This window comes from Eubalaena glacialis, chromosome 18 (assembly GCF_028564815.1).
Source record: "Eubalaena glacialis isolate mEubGla1 chromosome 18, mEubGla1.1.hap2.+ XY, whole genome shotgun sequence".
Lineage (NCBI taxonomy): Eukaryota > Metazoa > Chordata > Mammalia > Artiodactyla > Balaenidae > Eubalaena > Eubalaena glacialis.
Genome location: NC_083733.1, coordinates 13,683,484 through 13,704,775, shown reverse-complemented (window position 1 = coordinate 13,704,775; position 21,292 = coordinate 13,683,484). Strand labels below are relative to the sequence as shown.

The 21,292-nt window shown below is 42.2% G+C and overlaps 2 protein-coding genes across 4 annotated transcripts in view; both read right to left on the bottom strand.

Moving 5' to 3' along the window:
• IL34 (interleukin 34) overlaps positions 1 to 21,292 on the bottom strand; it is a 65,048-nt gene that overhangs the window by 19,123 nt on the left and 24,633 nt on the right. The window lies entirely within an intron of this gene.
• On the bottom strand, positions 15,417 to 16,681 carry LOC133078119 (V-type proton ATPase subunit E 1). Its single transcript, XM_061173030.1, has one exon. The coding sequence runs from the start codon at positions 16,575 to 16,577 to the stop codon at positions 15,897 to 15,899; it is 681 nt and encodes a 226-aa protein (XP_061029013.1). The 5' UTR covers positions 16,578 to 16,681; the 3' UTR covers positions 15,417 to 15,896.

Sequence of the window (21,292 nt, the reverse complement as noted above, 5' to 3'; positions counted from 1 at the left end):
TACTTCACTTAGTATGATAATCTCTAGGTCCTTCCATGATGCTGCAAATGGCATTATTTCATTCTTTTTTATGGCTGAGTAGTATTCCATTACACACACACACGTCACATGGCTACTATATATATATAGAAAGAGTATATCTACATATAATAGCTGTATATAGATATCTATATATAATAAGCATCATTGTAATCTTTCTTGACATAGTATGCACCTTCTTGCTCCTTGAAAGACTGTTTCCTTCTTCATTTCTTTGTGGTTGAGCAGCTCTGGCTCAGTTGCTGCCATTACCACATCACACCCTGCAGCAGCCACCATCTTACCACCGGAACCAGTACTTCATTCCTTTTTATTGTAATATAATATTCTAATGTATGGATATACCACATTTTCTGTATCCATTCATCAATTGATGGACATTTGGGTTGTTTTCATTTTTTGGCTATTATGAGTTATATTGCTATGAAGATTCGTGTACAAGTTTTTGTGTTGGTGTATGTTTTCAGTTCTCTTTGGGTATATTCCTAGGAATGTGGTTGCTGGGTCATATGGCTACTCTACGTTTAACTTTTTGAGGAACTGCCAGTCTGCTTTCCAAGGCAGCTACACCGTTTTATATTCCCATCAGCAATGTACGAGGGTTTTGATTTCTCTACATACTCACCAACACTTGTTATTATCTATCTTTTTCATTACAACCATCCTAGTGGGTATGAAGTGGTATCTCATTGTGGTATTGATTTGCATTTTCCTGATGACTGAAAAGATGTTGAGCATCTTTTCACCTGCTTATAGGCCATTTGTATATCTTCTTTGGAGAAATGTTTATTCAAATCCTTTGCCTATTTTTTTAAACTGGTTTATCTTTTTATTTTTGAGTTACAAGAGTTCTTTATGTATTCTGGGTACTAGACTCTTATCAGATGTATGATTTGTAAATATTTTCTCCCGTTCTGTGGGTTGTCTTTTCACTTTCCTGATAGTGTTCCCGATGCACAAAACTTTTTAAGTTTGATGAAGTCCAATTTATTTTTTATTTATTTTCCTATTTTTTGGTTACTTATGCTTTTTGGTGTCATATCTAAGAAACTAGTGTCTAATCCAAGGGCACAAAGATATACATGTGTTTTATTCTAAGAATTTTATAGTTTTAGCTCTTGTATTTAGGTCTTTGATCCATTTGGAGTTAATTTTTGTATATGGTGTGAGGCAAGAGCCCAACTTCATTCTTTTGCATGTGGCTATCCAGTTGTCCCAGCACTAGTTTTGTTTTTTTGGGTTTTTTAAAATAAATTTATTTATTTATTTATTTTTGGCTGCATTGGGTCTTTGTTGCTGCACGCAGGCTTTCTCTAGTTGTGGCGAGCAGGGGCTACTCTTTGTTGCGGTGCACAGGCTTCTCATTGTGGTGGCTTCTCTTGTTGCAGAGCACAGGCTCTAGGCGTGCAGGCTTCAGCAGTTGTGGCTCGAGGGCTCTAGAGTGCAGGCTCAGCAGTTGTGGCACATGGGCTTACTTGCTCTGTGGTATGTGGGAATCTTCCCATACCAGGGCTCAAACCCGTGTCCCCTGCGTTGGCAGGTGGATTCTTAACCACTGAGCCACTAGGGAAGTCCTCAGCACTAGTTTTTTTTGTTTTTTTTTTTTAATTTATTTATGGCTGTGTTGGGTCTTCGTTTCTGTGCAAGGGCTTTCTCTAGTTGCGGCGAGCGGGGGCCACTCTTCATCGCGGTGCGCGGGCCTCTCACTATCGCGGCCTCTCTTGTTGCGGAGCACAGGCTCCAGACGCGCAGGCTCAGTAATTGTGGCTCACGGGCCTAGTCGCTCCGCGGCATGTGGGATCTTCCCAGACCAGGGATCGAACCCGTGTCCCCTGCATTGGCAGGCAGATTCTCAACCACTGCGCCACCAGGGAAGCCCTCAGCACTAGTTTTTAAAAAGATTATTCTTTCCCCCAATGAATGGCCTTGGCATCTTTACTGAAAATCAGTTGACCACAAATGCATAAATAGATATGGATTTATTTCCGGACTCTCAATTCTATTCCATTGATCTATATGTATATATTTATTTATTTTTATTTATTTATTTATTTTTGGCCTCGCCACACAGCTTGCCGGATCTTAGTTCGCCAACCAGGGATTGAACCTGGGCCCTGGCAGTGAAAGCGCTAAGTCCTAACCACTGGACCGCCAGGGAAGTCCCTATATGTATATCTTTATGCCAATACCACACTGTCTTGACTTCTGTAGCTTTCTGGTAAGTTTTGAACTCTTAAGACATTTTAATCTATAATAATTTATTTTTCCCTTTTTGTTTTTGTTGAAGAAACTGGGTCACTTGTCCTGTAGTTGTACCACATTCTGGATTTGGATAATTGCACCCCTGGAATGTCATTTAACATATTTATCTCTGTATTTATAATATTTAGATCAGGAAGCTTCATTGGGCTCAGGTATAATTTCCATAGGAGGTGCTGCATTACATCAGGAAGCACAGAAGTTCTGTTTGTCCCACTTTAATGAGCTAATGTCATGTTCTTGCTCCATGATCCATCCATTATAAAGTTCTCCATCAACATTTTACCTTTCATCAGGTACTCATGATTATAGCCTTGATCCAGTAATTTCCTTAGGTGGTGACTTTCTTATTCTATCTCCTCTTCTATATTTATTACTGTGATTCTTTTATAAAGTAGAACTTTCCTTCCTCCTCTATTTTCTTATCTTAAAATTTGGTCTGGGTAGAAAAAGCAGGATAAAAGCTTGATTCTTTCCCCTTATTTACCAGCTTTCAGAATGAGTTGTTCCCTAACATCTTCCAAAGGTAATTAATGATGATTTTTCAGTATCACTTTGAATTCATTAATTTTTTAATTTTTAGATTTCAATCCATTGAAGTTACTTTAAAGTCAGGTTCACTGAGGTATAATCGATGTACACTAAAGTTCAGCCTCTTTGATGAGTTTCCACAACTATATACACCAACACATTATTCAAGATGTAGAACATTATTATCACCCCAGAAAGGTCCCCTGTATCCTTTAGCAGTCAATCCTCTTCCCCACCCCACACCTCTGGCAATCACTTCATTTCTGTTCCTGGGGTTTTATTTTTTCCAGAATATTACATAAATGGTATCATATAATATGTTGTTATTTCTGTCCTGTCTTCTTTCACTTAGCAAATGTGTTGGGTATCCTTCCATGTTGCTAAAGTCTGTCAGTGGTCTCTTCCTTTTACTTTTTAAAAAATATTTACTTATTTATTTATTTATTTGGCTGCACTGGGTCTTAGTTGCAGCATGTGGGATCTTTAGTTGCGGCATGTGGGATCTATCTAGTTCCCTGACCAGGGATCGAACCTGGGCTCCCTGCATTGGGAGCAGGGAGTCTTAACCGCTGGACCACCAGGGAAGTCCGCTCTTCCTTTTATTACTGAGTAGTTTTCCACTGTACCAGGTTTTTGCAAATATGAATAAAGCTGTCACATACATTTGCATACAGGTCTTTCTGTGGACATGTGTTCTTATTTTTCTTAGGTAAATACCTAAGAGTGAGTGGCTGGGTGATAGCTGGAGATTTAAACAGTAAGAAATTGCCAGCCTATTTTCCAAAGTGGTTGTTTTTTACTCTTTTTAACATTTGAATTATTTCATCATTTGGCTGGTGGGAGCTCCTTCCAGTGGGTTCCTGTCCTACTGAGAGACTCCAGTAGTCTTCAATAGCTTCCTTGATTTCAGCCATGACTGGGGGTTCCAGGCTCATCTTGTACATTTTCTGCCTCAGACTAGATAGAAATCAGCTACTTTTCCAAGGAATTCTTTTAGTGGGAATTGGTACTTAGAAACCACAGCCTGAATACTACAGGCGCTCATTACTACTGGGTTTTCAGTGTTTATGTGAATAGACCTAGGAAATTCGGGGTTTTTTAATTTTATTTATTTATTTATTTATTTTTGGCTGCATTGGGTCTTTGTGGCTGTGTGTGGGCTTTCTGTACTCGCAGTGAGTAGGAACTACTCTTCGTTGCGGTGCGGGGTCTTCTCATTGCGGTGGCTTCTCTTGTTGCAGAGCATGGGCCCTAGGCGCACGGGCTTCAGTAGTTGTGGCACGCGGGCTCAGTAGTTGTGGTGCACGGGCTCTAGAGCGCAGGCTCAGTAGTTGTGGCACACGGGCTTAGTTGCTCCACGGCATGTGGAATCTTCCCAGACCAGGGCTCGAACCCATGTCCCCTGCATTGGCAGGTGGATTCTTAACCACCGTACCACCAGGGAAGTCCCAGAATTATAAGGTTTTTAAACTTCTTTAGATTGTTATTTGCATCTCTTTTGTGCTGAAAATCTTGTTTCTTAATGACACTTAAGATAATTATTTTCTTTATCCTTTCATATATATAGAAGTTTCAAAATATTTCAATAGTAACACTGACAACAATAAAACAAGTCTGTGCAGTTTAAGATTTCTTTGTGGTTCTTTCATCTTACGTTATATTCCCAATGGGAATGTATAGTCAAAAGATTATGTATTTCTGGGACTTCCCTAGTGGCCCAGTGGTTAAGACTCTGCACTCCCAATGCAGGGGACCCAGGTTCTATCCCTCGTCAGGGAACTAGATCCCACATGCCGCAACTAAAGAGCCCACGTGCCACAACTAAAGCTCCTGCATGCTGCAACTAAAGAGCCTGCATGCCACAATGAAGATCCCACAAAGCCAAATAAATAAAATAAATATTAAAAAACCCAAAAGATCATGTATTTCCATTTGTTTCTTATTTTTAGAGATTTGTTTTAAATTCTGTGTTTTAATTATATAAAACACAACATTCCAAAGTAAAAACTATAAAAGCCATGTTCAGAAAGGTCTATCTTTCTCCCCCCCCTTATTTCCCCCTCCCTGATAAATATTTTTATTAGTTTTTGGTTTATTCTTACATTGTTTACATTTTAAAATACAAGCATATTTTTCATATTTCCTCTTTTTGCCTACAAAAGGTGGCATTTTACACATATTCTTTTGCACCTTGCTTTTTAAAAACTATTTTAAAATAAAACAGAGAGGTAACAGAAAACAAATGTATAGTTTAATGAATTATTATAAGATAAACAAACTTTATATCTACCATGAAATCAAGGAATGGAACCCACTCAGCCACCCTAAAAGGTCCTCCATGAGCCCCATCTCAACTATAGCTCGCCAAAAAAGTAACCAGCATCCTAATTATTACAGCAATCACCTTGCTGGCTTTCTTTCTGGTTTTATCAACCAAGTGTGCCTCCCTAGACAGTATAGTTTAGTTTTCAGCCTTGCCCATTTTTAAAATTTCATATCTTTTAAGCCTCTTTTAATCTACAATCTACAGGATTTCTCCTCCATCCCATTCTTTTACAATTCATCTGTTAAAGAACCCAGGATAAGCGTACCAGAGTGCTCCCAGTCTGCACACTCATCTGCACAACGTGTTGTGCAATTCAACACGTTCCTTTGTTCTCTGCTTTTGCACATTGGGGGTTGGATCAGACTCAAGCTTAAATCCTTTGTCACGACTACACGTGGTGCTGGGTTCTCCCAACAGGAGGTAATGTCTGGTTTTCACTCTTTTCTGATGTTGATATCTACCAATGCTTAATGCCTAGACCCATTAATTCATCAAGGGTTGCCAAGTGTGATATTCTCACTCACATGGCTATCTGATCAAGCCTTTTCCCATGAGGCAAGCAGAGTCAGTAGCAGGTCAGCAGCTTTGCCAAGATATCTGATATGAATGACATAGTGTACTTTCCTCCCACGTCTGACCTCTCTATGAAATCAGAAAGTCTCCAGGCCTGTGCGATTTGTTTTCAAATGCCTGCTTCTCAGAAGAAGATTGGCTGGCATCCAGACATGCACTGCCTTTACCCTTGTAATCCAAAGCTACCTGAATGATTTTATCAACTAAGACTCACTCCTGGGTCCACAGACCAAATGCCTGTAGCAGGCAGTACACGTCTGACAGGTGCTGCATGTGTGTGATCAGTGTTAGCACGTCTGGGAGGCTTGGCACCTACACCAGATCCCTAGGGCATCTACCAAGCTGGAGTATTGACTTAGGTGAAGCAAAACATAAAAACCTGGACTTCCCTGGTGGCGCAGTGGTTAAGAATCCACCTGCTACACCATTGTAAAGCAATTATACTCCAATAAAGATGTTTAAAAAAAAAAAGAATCCTCCTGCCAATGCAGGGGACACGGGTTCGATCCTTGGTCGGGGAAGATCCCACATGGAGCAACTAAGCCCGTGCGCCGCAACTACTGAGCCTGCGCTCTAAAGCCCACGAGCCACAACTAGAGCCCGTGTGCCTAGAACCCATGCTTCACAACAAGAGGAACCACCGCAATGAGAAGCTCGCACACCAAAACGAAGAGTAGCCCCCGTTTACCGCAACTAGAGAAAGCCCGCACGCAGCAATGAAGACCCAACACAGCCAAAAAATTAATTAATTAATTAATTTTAAAAAAGAAAAACATAAAAGCCTGCCCAGTGCTGCAGACGACAGAAGCACTGAAACAGGAAGATGCACTACTCAACGTTTCCTTAGAACCAGGTGTCTAGCACAGAGCTATTTGGGCCATATCTACATGTTTGAGGTATATTTCTCTATACTCACTCACCTTTTTACTGAAATTTATTTGTAAAGAAAACTTCATAACACTTACTTTGAGAGGAAAACAATTCTAACTTGCCAAAATGAGAAGGTAACATCAAGGAGAGCAAAATAATGTAAATTCGAGTGAGAAAGCATTGCCTGCTGAACTAGGGATCTGTTCTCTCTTTTTGGAAAAGGGAGACTAGCAAGGGTTAGAGAGGTGTTTGAAATATATTAGCACCAAACTGAGTCTTTCTCCTAGAGCAGTCATTCTCAGCTGGGAGGTGGATTTTGTCCCCCAGGTGACATTTGGCAATGCCTAGAAATATCTTTGGTTGTCAGAACTGGGGGTGGCGGCGCTACTGGCATCTAGTGGGTGGAGGTCAGGATGCTGTAAACATTCTACCCTGCACAGGGCAGCCGCCCCACAGCAAAGAATTGTTTGTTTCTCAGCTGAGGCTGAGAAACCCTGTCCTAGAGAAGTAAGAAGGATTGAAAAAGAACTGAAAAGAAATTTCCTCACTCTGGGATTCAATGTTATCTAATGCAGGATCCAAGTACCATGTTACACCATCCAACATTAACTAATGGCACATAATCCACACTTAGAGAACGCTGTTTAAATGATGAGATGTCTTGGAACGAAAGCACCAGTGCTAAAAGAACAATGTTATCAGAAAGCTCATCTCGGAGAAGTCCACAGACCCAGCGGCAGTACTAGTTCATGCTGTGCTGCATGCTGTTCTTACAGTCAACATTTATTAAGCACCTACTATGTGCAGCCACTGTGCTGGGAACTGGTAAGGTGTGATTCCAGTAAGAGGTATACAGGCCAGTGGGGGAGGCAAGGAGGTAAATAAATGAGTAGAAAACAGTATCATGGGAAAGTGTGTGCAGCTAAAGGGAAGATGAGAAAATACCCACTGGGGATGGTGGGAGGGGGTTGCCAGGGAAGGTGATGATTCCAGTTCTTAGCACTCCCAAGGAGCTCCCTCTAGTTAGAAGCAGAGCTAATTCAAAAGCAATGCATGGCTTCTGGCTTCTGGCTTCTGGCAGAGTGCATGAATCCAAACACTTCTAACACTAATTGTAGTATGGATTAAGATGTGGAAATATACTCTAAAATAATTTTAAAGAAAAAAAAAGCAGTACGCTTGGAATATCCATTGCATTGCTGTTTACACTTGAAGAAAGAAAACTGGAAACAACTTAAATGCCAAACCACAGGAAAGCAGTTACCATAATCTGAGAACTAATTGCTGTTTATTGAGTCCTGACCGTGTGCCAATGGGTATATATCCAGTGTAGCACAATGATTATACCTTTTTCTCCTTGTAGCGACTGCGAGAATTAATCCTCCCATTCCCGGGGAAAAGTCAGACTCAGAGAAGACATGGAAAGGGAGTCTTTTCAACCAATGCTGCAGAAACTACTGGAAATCCTTACTTAAAAAAAAAAATTAAGCATAACCCTTATCTCACACCATGCATAAAAATAACTTGAAATGGATCATAGACATAATTGCAAAACCTAAAACTATAAAAATTCTAGGAGAAAATATTTATGGCTTTGAGTTGGGCAAAATTTTCTTATATTTGACACCAAAAGCACAAACCATAAAAAAAAAAAAAATGGTGTTGGGGGGAGAAACAATAGGAATAAGTTAGAATAATGTTGTTATCAGAGTATTTGTTTTTATAGTTATCATCTATCTTTGGCAAGTGATATGGATCTCCCATTTATGGTAGTGATATAATGTTTCCTTTTTAAATAAATGTGACTAGGTTTCCAAAATGTGAATGACCCTAAGGAAAAAATGTGCAGGTAAGATATGTACAGACTCTGAAGCTAGAACCCTTGAGTTCAAATTCTGGCTCCACCTTGCCTTGGGAGAGGTCAGCATTCTCTTCTCGCCTCAGGTTCCTCATCTGTAAAATGGCCTTGATACAAAATTCTGACCTCAAAGCGTTATGGGACTATTTACCGTTTCTATATATGGAAAACTTAGAACATGGGATGGTATGCAGTAGCTCAGTATTTACTATTATTATTATTCACTATTATAAATAGCAGTAAAGATGGGTTTTGGAAAACTTAAGCTTTCTCCTTTTTATTTTTTCAAAGCACAGGCTTTTATTATGTAGTAATTTTACAGTTTTAACTTTAAAGGCAACTTATCCACCCCCACTCTCCAAATATATTCCAAGACCAGTGAACTTCTCTCTTTTATTTTTGAATGATTTCCTTTATTGCTGTTGCTTTTGTACCATCAATAGAGATCTGTGAACAAAATACTTGACTGTGAAAGAAAGAAACAAACACAGTGTGGCACTAGCCACATGGGACCCCTGAACACTCTGAGCAGCTCCTGCTTCAAGAAAGTTGCTGACGTCCTTCTAAAGGACTCCAACCTCTGATCTCCAAACTCTGACCTTCAACTTCTGACCTCCAACAAGCAAGGAGACTCAAGAGTAGAAGAACAGAGTGTGGAGGGTCCATACTTCTGCTCTTCTCAGAAAAAAGGGACAGTGGACAAAGGGACTCCAGCAGACCTTTTTGCCTGAAAGCTTCCTTGGAGCAACACGATAAAAAAGAAAACAAAACAAAACAAAAAGGAGTGAAGCAGAAGTCAGTAGCTGGAGGGCCTTTAGCTCGACAGCTCTGTGGATGGAAACCTCTGCAGAGAGTTATCCTCTCTATGCATCAAAGAAAATAACTACCACCAAGAAAGTAACCGAGTTCATGAGGATACGAAGCAACTGGAACTCTTACACATCGCCCTTGGGAGCATACAATCATTTTGGAAGACTGTTTGGCAATTCTAATAAAGTGAAATATACACCTGCCCTATGAAGCAGCAATCCTACTCCTAGTATTAACCGAGAAAAATCAAGATCTATGTCCACAAAAAGAACAAACAAGAATGTGCATTGCTACTATATTCATGCTATGAATAATATGCAGTTCCAAAAGCTGAAAACAATCTAAACGTTCATCAACAGAAGAATGGATATACAAACTGTGGTATAATCACACAGCGGAAGACTACTCAGCAAGAAAAAGGAACAAACTGGTGATCCATGCAACAGCATGGATGAATCTCAAAAACATTTTGAGCAAAAGAGGCCAGACATGAAAGAGCACATGCTACATAATTCCATTTACTCGAATGCAAGGACAGGCAAAAAACTAATCTACAGTTACAGAAATCAGAACAGTGATTGTCTAGGGTGGGTGGTAGTGGTAGGAACTGACTAGAAAGGGGCATGAGCAAATCCATAGTGATGGAAATATCCTGGTTCTTGACTGGGGTGGTGGTCACCTGGGTATACACAATTGTCAAAAGCCATCTGTACTGGGATGAATAGTGTCCCCCCAAAATTCATGTCCACTGGAATCTTAGAATGTGACCTTACTTGGAAATAAGGGCTTTGCAGATTTAATTCATTAAATTAGAGTGAAGTCATAGCAGATTACAGAAGGCCCTAATCCAATGACTGGCGTCCTTATAAGAAGAGAAAATAGAGACACACAGGGAGAATACAATGTGACGATCGAGACAGAGATCAGAATGACATGTCCACAAGCCAAGGAATTGTGAGCAACCACCAGAAGCCAGGAAGAGGCAATGAAAGGTCAAAGAAATCATGGCCCTGTTGACACCTTTATTTTGGATTTCTAGCCTCCAGGCCTGTGAGAGAACACACTTCTGTTCTTTTAAGCCACCAAATTTGTGGTACTTTGTTACGGTAGCCCTAGGAAACTAACAAACCATCAAACAGAATGTTTAAGGTCTGTGCCTTTTATTTTAAGTAATTATACTACAATTTTTTAAATTGCAAATAGCTCATTGGAAACAGCAAGCTGGTGATGAGGCTTCCTTTGGCTTCTGCTTCACCAAATTAGACAGAACACCTGAAGGAGAGCCAGGCAATGCTGTTCAGAATCCACATTTAGTGGGAGAACCAGGGCACTGCCCAGGGAGCCCCTCCCTCCCAATGGCTCTCCCTTCACACTCAACCACCCTCCGCATCTGTTCCCTCTGCCCACAGCAAAATGCCTCTTTTACCCTCTCAGACACAAATACCATGGGGACTACAGGCAGCACTACCCAAGAAAGCCACCCTGCAGATGCCCCATTCAAAAATGAGCCAACCCACTTCTGAGGGAGGTCCAAGCCTCAGAATTAAAGGCTGCAGAAAAGCCTGATTAGGGGCCAAGAGCCTTAACTCAGCTCTTCAGTAACTCACAAATTTATTATCTGAAATATCAACCTTAAGGAATCTTCCACTCCTTTGCTTTCTGCAGCCCAGACACTTACAAAAGGGGAATTTTTATTTCATTATTTTGCTTCATCTTAGAAGCCCCTGACCCTGAGAACTTGCCAGTCACTTGTCTAAGCACACCGGCAGATATCTGCATGAGGATTGGCATCAGCAAAGGTCAGGAAGGTCACTGAATGAAAAGACCACCTGGCCCAATCTGCACTGGATGCTCTGATCCCCATTCCGGATCCCCCACATTTATGGCCAAGGAACTTGCCAGGCATGAACTCACCGAATCCTCACAACAAGGCTAGAGGTAGGACCATTATTATCTTTAATTTTCGATGAGGGCACTGAGGACCAGAGAGGTGATATAACTTGTCTGAGGTCACACAGCAGTACACAGAGGAGGGATTTGAGCCCAGACAAATTGGCCTGGAAGTCTTAACCACTGGCTGCACTGCCAAGTGGATGCCTCTTCTTTGGATTGGGCACTGGATTCCCCAGTGACTGAGAACCCAAAGGTTTGTTAAATATCCAGACTCCTTCAACTATTTTCCCTTCTTGAGAAACAATAGAGCAGTGAGTCCCAAAGTCTACTGGGACATCCTCCAAAGCATTATATAAACAAAAACTGAGTGTAACAGGATTAAGGTTGTTTAATTTTGTTTTTTGGGTTTTGGAATGTTTTGTTTTGTTTCGTTTTGAGATGAAAGTTAACCAAATGACAACAGAGCTAAACTGAAAAAAAGGCTAAGATCAGAAACATGCATTTTTTCCCAACTGGATGGAAAACCCCAGTTGTCGGGGTTTTTTTGTTGTTTTTTTTGCTGCACCACATGGCTTGTGGGATCCTAGTTTCCTGGCCAGGGATTGAACCCGGACCCACGGCAGTGAAAGCACAGAGTCCTAACCACTGGACCACCAGGGGATTCCCAAAACCCCAGTTTCTGTTGTCCATTACACCAGGAAGGAGTTTGGAGCTGGGTTTGCTAAAAAAGAATCAAACCAATGGTTCCTTACTTTAGGAAAGGACACTTCAGTCCATACGTACTGACTCTGTACATGTCCCTAGACCCTCTCCAGAGGAGTCCACAGTAGCTGTTGGCTCAGTCAAAGAACCGTCTCCAGTAGGGTGGCACAGCACATTCAAAAACCAAAGGGAGGGCTTCCCTGGTGGCGCAGTGGTTGAGAATCTGCCTGCCAATGCAGGGGACACGGGTTCGAGCCCTGGTCTGGGAAGATCCCACATGCCACGGAGCAACTAGGCCTGTGAGCCACAACTACTGAGCCTGCACGTCTGGAGCCTGTGCTCCGCAACAAGAGAGGCCGCGATAATGAGAGGCCCGCGCACCGCGATGAAGAGTGGCCCCCGCTTGCCGCAACTAGAGAAAGCCCTCGCACAGAAACGAAGACCCAACACAGCCATAAATAAATAAATAAATAATTTTAAAAAAAAAGAAAACTGATTCCTTAAAAAAAACAAACCAAAAACCGAAGGGAGGGAATTCCCTGGTGGTCCAGTGGTTAGGACTTGGTACTTTCACTTCGGTGGCCCGGGTTCAATCCCTAGTCAGGGAAGTAATAACCTGCAAGCCACATGGCGTGGCCAAAAAAGAAAGAAAGAAAAGACCAAGGGGAATTTACTCCAGGAGTACAGGGATGGTTCAATATTAAGAAACTTCTTTTTTTTTATTTGGCTGTACTGCACGGCTCACAGGATCTTAGTTCCCTGACCAGGGACTGAACCCAGGCCACGGCCATGAAAGCCCAGAATCTTAACCACTAGTCCACCAGGGAACTCCCAGAAACTTCTTAATATAGTATAACATAATGATAGATCCCAGGAAATCCATAAATGTTGAATAAGCATTTGACAAAATTTGACAAAAAACACACTTTCCTGATAAAAAATCCCGAAGTAGGAATCAATGGATAATTCCTTAATAAGATAAAATATATAAATCTCAGTCAAAAGCCAGCATTTTGCTTAACTAGAAAACACCAAACACTAGACGCATTCCCACTAAAGTCAGATATAACACACATGTGCACACTATCACTGTACAGGAGGTACTAGCCAGTGCAATTAGATAAGTTAAAGAAATGAGAGATAAAATAATTGGATGAAGGAATATAATGTACAGCACGGTGACTATAGTTAACAATACTGCATTGTATATTTGAAAGTTACTAAAGGAGCAAATCTTAAAAGTTCTCATTATAAGAAAAAAATTGTAACTACTTGTGACGAATGTTAACCAAACTTATTGTGGTAATCATTTCACACATATACATACGTGGAATCATTATTTTGTACACCCAAAATGAATACAATGTTATATGTCAATTATATCGCAATTAAAAAAACAAAAAGTAAAGAATTGCATAGGAGGAATTGGAATTGGAAACATATTTCTATTTATAGATGAAATGATTCTAAGCTTAGAACAGCTAAAAGAATCAATTAAGAAACTACTACAGGGGCTTCCCTGGTGGCGCAGTGGTTGAGAGTCTGCCTGCCGGTGTGGGAGACGCGGGTTCGAACCCTGGTCTGGGAGGATCCCACATGCCACGGAGCAACTGGGCCCGTGAGCCACAACTACTAAGCCTGCGCGTCTGGAGCCTGTGCTCCACAACAAGAGAGGCCACGACAGTGAGAGGCCCGCGCACCGTGATGAAGAGTGGTCCCCGCTTGCCAAAACTGGAGAAAGCCCACGCACCGTGATGAAGAGTGGTCCCCGCTTGCCAAAACTGGAGAAAGCCCTCGCACAGAAACGAAGACCCAACACAGCCAAAAATAAAAATAAAATAAAAATTAAAATTAAAAAAAAAAAAAAAAAAGAAACTACTACAAACAATAGCCAGTTAGAAAAGACTCCATAAAAAACATAAAATATCTAGGAATAAACCTATCAAAAAATGTGCAAGATCCATACCAAAACACTGCAAACAATACTAAAGGACATAGAAGATTTAAACAAATGGAAAGACATACCATGTTCCTGGATAGGAACATCCAACATCATCAATATGTCCATTCTCTGAAGTTAATGTATAAATTTGAAGCAATCCCAATACATTTCACGAAAGAGAATATTTAAATAGCCAACAAATACATATTTTAAAGTGCTTAACCTCATTAGTCATTACAGAAGTGAAAATTAAAACCACAATTAATTACCACTACACACACACCAGAGTAAGTAAAATCCAGATGACCAACAAAACCAATTGTTGCAGGAACTAGGAATAACTGGAATTCTCAGATACCACTGGAAGAAGGGTAAATGGTTACATATCTATTTGGAACACAGTTTGGCAGTATTTTCTGAAGTTGAACATATGCATATCCCATGTATAAGTTCTCTCGTAAGTAAATATCCAACAGAAATGTAGATATAGGGGCACCAAAAGCCATGTGTTACAATGTTCATGGCAGCATTATTCATGATAGCCAAAAACTGGGAACAACTTAATTGTCCATCAGTAGGAGGACAGACTTAAAAAACCTCACAAATATAATGTTGAGCAAAAGAAGCCAAATACAAAAGAATCCATTTATATAAAGTTTTAAAAAAAATCAAAACTAATCTATGACATAAGAAATGAGGATGATAATTACCTTTTGGAAGAGGGCGATGTAGTAATAACTGCTTGGGGACCGGAGGGGGGCTTCTGCATGCTGGTACTGCTCCAGTTCCAGATCTGGGTAATAGTTCACTTTACTATATGATGATTCATCAAGCCGTATACTTACAATTTGTTCCCTTTCCTGTATGTGTGTTATACTTCAGTTTTTATTAAAGCAATTCCAGTAAAAACACCAACATGTGTGTGTGTAATTATATACTAGATTTCAAAGTTCAAACAGAAAAACAAATAAGCAAGAGAAGCCTGAAAGAGATCTAAAAATAAGGGGCAGCCCTTCAATACACCAAAAGATATTTTTAAATATTGTAAACCGTAGCAAGCAAAACCGTGAACATGAATGAACATGAATAGACAGAGAAACCAATGGAAAAGAGTAGCAAGTTCTGAAACAGACCCATATATGTATGAGAAAAAAAGCTTATGACAAACAGCTTACGATAAAAGTAGCTTTTCAATTCAGCAGAGGAAATATAGCCATCTGAAAAAAAAAAAAGTTGGATCTATACCTTACAGCATACCTCAGGATAAATTCCAAATGGATCAAAATTTGGATGTAAAATAACAGAAGAAAATAAATAACATGTTATCTTGAAGTGGGGCAGACCTTTGTACCTATGATTCAACATTCAGAAGCCGTAAAAGAAATGACTGATAAATTTGACAGCAAAAAATAAAAACGCATGCAAACAAAACCAACCAACCATCAACAAAATAAAAGAGAAACACTAAGTTAGACATGACTTTTATCAAAGGCAAAAGGCCAACCTTCCCTAGTAGATAATCAGTTCCTAGAAATAAAGAAAAAGGCAACCATACAATTTTTTTTTTTAAGATTTTTTTTTTTTTTTTTTTTTTTTACGTGTTATGTTTTAATAAATAAAGCATATTCACGGCTTAGATCTTAAATCACATTTACAGACATTTCCAGGCCCAAACAGGTAACACTGAAGCTGCTGCTGCTGGAAGAAACGAGGCCCCACATGCACTTGAAGCCCAGAGAGCGGAGACCTGACCCCAGAGCCCACCACCCCGCCCCCCGAGGCTGGACCCCAGGAGAGCAGGAGGCCTGGGGACACTCTTGCACCCACCACCAGACCCCTCGCCTCCATGCTGCAGAACAGCGGGAAGCTGTGTTACTTGGAGACAAGCTAGAGGAAGGTTTCTCGATCGTACTAAGTGAGACTCTCGCCCGTCGGTTCCCACCAGCCGGGGCGTTCGCTACAGCAGGGCTTCCACCGACAGACACAGGACAGGACAGGAGGACAGCAAAGAGGAAGCTACGCGGGCCGTCTTGTCTCTTCAACCGTCAGAAACGTGCACGTCACACAGCGGGCGGACGCCACCTCCCTCAGGCTTAGTCCAAAAACTTCCTGTTGGCATTTGCCCCAAACAAGGCTCCCCGCACTTCGGGCATCATCTGCTGGGCTATGAGGTCCAGCCGGCTTTCGAGGGTATTGGAAACCTTGATTTTGCGATCCCCGCTGTAGATCTCAACCCCGCCGGCTATTTCCTCAGGCAGGTAGGCCTCCTGATCAATCTGGACATCAACGTCTCTTTTGGTGGCGATTTTGTACACGGGGATTGCTTTTTGCACCGCAGCCTTCACCAGAGGGAAATCCTGTTTCCTGCAACGAACGATCATTCGGGGCTCCAACAACTGGTACAAACCCTGGAGGACCAGTCCATCCAGCAGCACTTGGTACCTGGTCGTATCTTTTACCACTTTGCTGAGCCTCTGTTTGGCTTCATTTAGTAGGTCGGTGATAAGGTCATCTCTCGCTCTGAGGACTTTGAGCCTCGCTTGATTCATCAAATTAGACATCTGAATTTTCTTCTGCTGTTCAATCTGCTTTTCTTTCTTCTCGTAGTATTCCATAATCTTCAGCCTTTGGGTCTGCACAAGACGACCTTTCTCAATGTTGAACTCTTCTTCTGCCTTTGCATCTATTTCTTCTGCTTTCTCATTGGCTTCTTGTTCAATAAAAGCCATCATGTGCTTAATCTGCTTCTGCACGTCGGCATCGCTGAGGGCCATGGTGCAAGCGACGGGAGGCAGCGGGTTACCGGCCGGAGCTCAGGACCGACGCGGGCGGCGGGCGAAAGGGAGACTAAAGCCAGATGCGCTTCCGGCCTCTTCTGTTTTGTGAGCGCGGCTTCCGATTTTTTTTTGATGTGGACCATTTCCAAAGTCTTTATTGAATTTGTTACAATATTGCCTCTGTTTTATGTTTTGGTTCTTTGGCCTCCAGGCATGTGGGATCTTAGCTCCCGGACCAGGGATAGAACCCGCACCCCCTGCATTGGAAGGCGAAGTCTTAACCACTGGACTGCCAGGGAAGTCCCTACAATCCAATTTTTAAAATAAGCAGAATACTAATAGTAAGAGAGTCAAAGAAAAAGAGATAGAAATGGCTCGTAAACACATATTCTAAGTTTAAAACTTTCATTACAAATTTAAATGAAGACTCAATTGAGGAGGACTTCCCTCGTGGTGCAGTGGTTAAGAATCCGCCTGCCAATGCAGGGGACACGGGTTCAATCCCTGGTCCGGGAAGATCCCACATGCCGCGGAGCAACTAAGCTCATGCACCACAACTACTGAGCCTGCGCTCTAGAGCCCACGAGCCACAACTACTGAAGCTCGCGTGCCTAGAGCCCGTGCTCTGCAACAAGAGAAGCCACCGCAATGAGAAGCCCGGGCACCACCACGAAGAGTAGCCCCCGTACCTACTCGCTGCAACTAGAGAAAGCCCGCGCGCAGCAACGAAGACCCAACGCAGCCAAAAATAAATAGATAAATATTAAAAAAAAAAAAAAAGACTCAATTGAGTCACTGTTTTTCACCTATCAGATTGGTAAAAATCCAATGATGTGACAATTTAACGAGCTGACAAAGAGGTGAGAAAACAGTAACTTCTCAACCAAAGCTGGTGGAGGTGCAAATTGGTACTAACTTAAGGAGGGCAAGCTGGCAATATCTCTTGAAATTACAAATGCAGATACCTAGCAATCTCATTTCTGGGAATTTATCCTGCACATATAATAAGCACTGGCAAAACGCCACCTATACAAGCAATGTCTGTGATAACAGAATGGAAACAACTGCTATCACACAATAGAACTGTGTAATATATTCAGTGAAACAAGCAATGCACAGAACAGCACCGTGTATTCTAGTTTGTAACTTGTGTCGGCAGAGGTGACAAAGCATTAAATATATGTGATATATGCTATTATATATAGTTAATATATGTTATATAGAACACATATATATATACATATTTGTATATGCTTGTATTTGTATAAAGAGATGCTGTATTAGAATAATTCACACTAAAGTGTGAGAGAGTGGCAGCTCAGAACCTCTTAGAGATGGTGCATCCGTAAAAGAAGATGCTTGTTAACCAAAATAAATGTGTAATTTGATGGACTTTTTGTCAGGATAATAAAGTGAATTGGAAAAATGCATATACTGTAAGTTCAGAGATTTTGGGGGTCATGAGGGTAGCCATATATCAGGAGATTCCACAGCTTTGCCAAGGATCAGCTTTAATTAGGTTAAATCCAATAAACTAAAAACAGTTACCTGGGGAGGACTTCCCTGGTGGCCCAGTGGGTAAGACTCTGCGCTCCCTATGCAGGGGGCCTGGGTTCGATCCCTGGTCGGGAACCTAGATCCTGTATGTGTGCCGCAACTAAGAAGTCTGCATGCTACCACAAAAGATCCCTCATGGCGCAATGAAGATCCCGTGTGGCGCGATGAAGATCCCGTGTGCCGCAACTAAGACCCGGCGCAGCCCAAATAAATAAATTAAATTAATTAATTAAAAAAAACAAAAACAGTTACCTGAGGGAGGAAGGTAAGGGGTGGTTATGGAACAAGAGTGAAAGAAAAACTTTGACTATAGTCCTTTATTATATGATGTTTAAACCATGTGAACATATCATCTGATCACAAGAGACTGTAAAAGAAGAGCTGCAGTTCATGAGCTCCTAAGCCTTGATCAAGACCCACAAAATCTATCCCAGCTCATGTTCCAAGAGCCTCTGTCATTTATCAACAGGTAATCTTAAATATTTATGAGGAGTTTTATTACCCTGTAACAGCTGACTTTGCCAGAAATATCTTATGTCAATAATGCTATACAAGACATTGTGAGATAGAAAGATCTTGGGCAACTCACTTAACCTCCCTTAAACTTCAGTTTTCTCTTTGGCAAAGCAAGATAAAGACAAAAGAATGTCCCAGAATTGATGTGGAGTGCAATGTGAGCGTTTCCAGAACCGCAAAGCAGCACCGAACAAGTTCTGTATACAACAGCTGCTCTACAGCCAAGCCTCTGCTAGAATAAATGTTACTTGACTGAGGGTGCTTCTCAAAGGTCAGCATGCTTAAGAATCACCTGGAGAGGCTGTTAAAACACAGGCTTTTAGGGCCGACCCTCAGAGATGTGATTCAGTAGGTCTGGAGCTCAGGAACTTACATTTCTAACAAGCTTGGGTGATACTGATGCAGCTGGTTTAAGGACTACATTTGAGTGGCCTTGTCCAGAGCAGGGCTCCTCAAACTGTGATATGTATACAAATGGTTTGGGAATCTTGTTAAAATACAGATTCATAAGGTCTGGGGTGGGACACAGGACTCTGAATTTCTAACAAGCTCCCAGGTGTTGTAGATGCTCCTGGTCTGCAGACTACACTTTGAGGACCAAGGTTCTGGAATACCCAGCTCCATTTGTTTAGATGAGGAAGCTGTGCCAGGGAAAAAGTAAATGACTTGCCCAAGGCCACTTGGACGGTAAGGTGAAACCCCGTCCAGGTGAAACCCTGTCCAGGGAGGCTGCCACTCCTCAGGAGTGCCTTCCCTGCCGTGCCCAGACCTATATCACAAACCTGCCTGAGCCAGCAAGTGATGCCAGCCCTCTAGAAAATGGTGTGGAAATTTACTAAATCATACACAGTCCTCTGTGCTTCTGAGAAATCAGTCACTTACCAGGGAGCTTAGCTCAAATCACCAGTCTGTTCTTTACAAAAATGCACTTTTGGCCAAATTATTTCTTTAGGTGAGTCACTTTCCCCTCCAGGGACTCGCACCTTTGACAGGCACTGCTGTTGAAACCTGAGGAAGACACCGGCACTTCTCAACGTATCTGATTGTGGGGAGAAGAGGGTGAGGAGAAGCAGAAATGGGGGTGGGGAAGCTGATCCTTGGGAAAGCTGAGGAATTTCCTGATATATGGCTCCCTCATGCCCTCAAAACCCTACAGAATTGCACTGTATGCATTCTTCCAACTCACTTTACCACCCTGACAAAAAGTCCATCGAATTACGGATTTATTGGGGTTAACAAGCATCTTCTTTTCAGGATGCATTGTCTCTGAGCTGCCAATCTTTCACACTTTAGTGTGAACTACTCTAATACAGGAGAAAGAGGGTGGAATTCTGAACATAAAGTCTCTGAAGCAGTTCATGCAGAGGGGGTCTTACCTGAGATGAAGCTTCATCTGGGAGCACAGCTGCTGGTAAACCACAGCTGCGAAATTGGCTCTGCACCACATTCACCAGCAGGCCTCACCCCATACCCCTGATGCCTTCTGGCTGTTGGGTAGTTCCTGGGCCTGGCCCTGCCACTAACCCGTTGCATGAGTGAGTAAATCACACAGTTTTAGGGACTTTCAGAGCTGGAAGTTTCTAAACCTAGAACCTCAGTTTCTAATCCAAAAAACACATGGTCTCTAATGGCCTGTCTAAGCTTGGTTTCCCCAGAAGCAGAGCCTGAGACGGGGTTCGCTTTTATATGAGTTATTGAGGGAGAGCTCGCCGGAGAAAACTTTCAGGTGAAGGAGTGAGGGGAGAGGATAGGAAGGGCAGGTCTTGGGGGTGCTAAAGCATTTTTAAATAACACCAGAGGACTTCCCTGGTGGCGCAGTGGTTAAGAATCTGCCTGCCAATGCAGGGGACACGGGTTCGAGCCCTGGTCGCAGAAGATCTCACATGCCGCGGAACAACTAAGCCTGTGCGCCCCAACTAGTGAGCCTGCGCTCTAGAGCCCGCAAGCCACAACTACTGAAAGCCCGCGCACCACAACTATTGAAGCCCGCATGCCTAGAGCCCGTGTTCCGCAACAAGAGAAGCCACCACAATGAGAAGCCTGTGCACCACAACGAAGAGTAGCCCCCGCTCACCACAACTAGAGAAAGCCCATGCGCACAGCAACGAAGACCCAACGCAACCAAAATAAATAAATAAATTTATTAAAAATAAATAACTAAATAAATAACACCAGAGTCCTCCCACCCTAGGGCAAGGCGGCTGGGTTTTCATACCCCTGACTCGTCAGTGGCCTCCCCCGCCCCGGGGGGTGTGACCCCACCAAGTAACTCTGGCAAGGTGGCTTAGAGAATGACATGGGGTCTGCTGTTCGTGACAGCCCGGAAATAGGTACAACAGTGGCTAAAGGGGATCTGGTGGGCACCAATACTTCCTTCCAGTTCTGAGAGTCCCTCAAATATGTTTCCAAACAAGAGGCCCCCCAAATCACAAAAGACAGAAGGTGAGAAAAGCATATTTTTCATTTTCAGAAGCATCCTGGAATCTGCACTTAGAATAAGTCCTCACTGCTCCCCCTGACTTCCCCCAACACTGCAAGGTGACCCCTCCCCCAACTCCACCCACTGTCCAAGCAGACACTGACCTCCAGCTACACATCAAACCGACTCCTCCTTAAGGACTACGTCTGTTCTGTCTGCC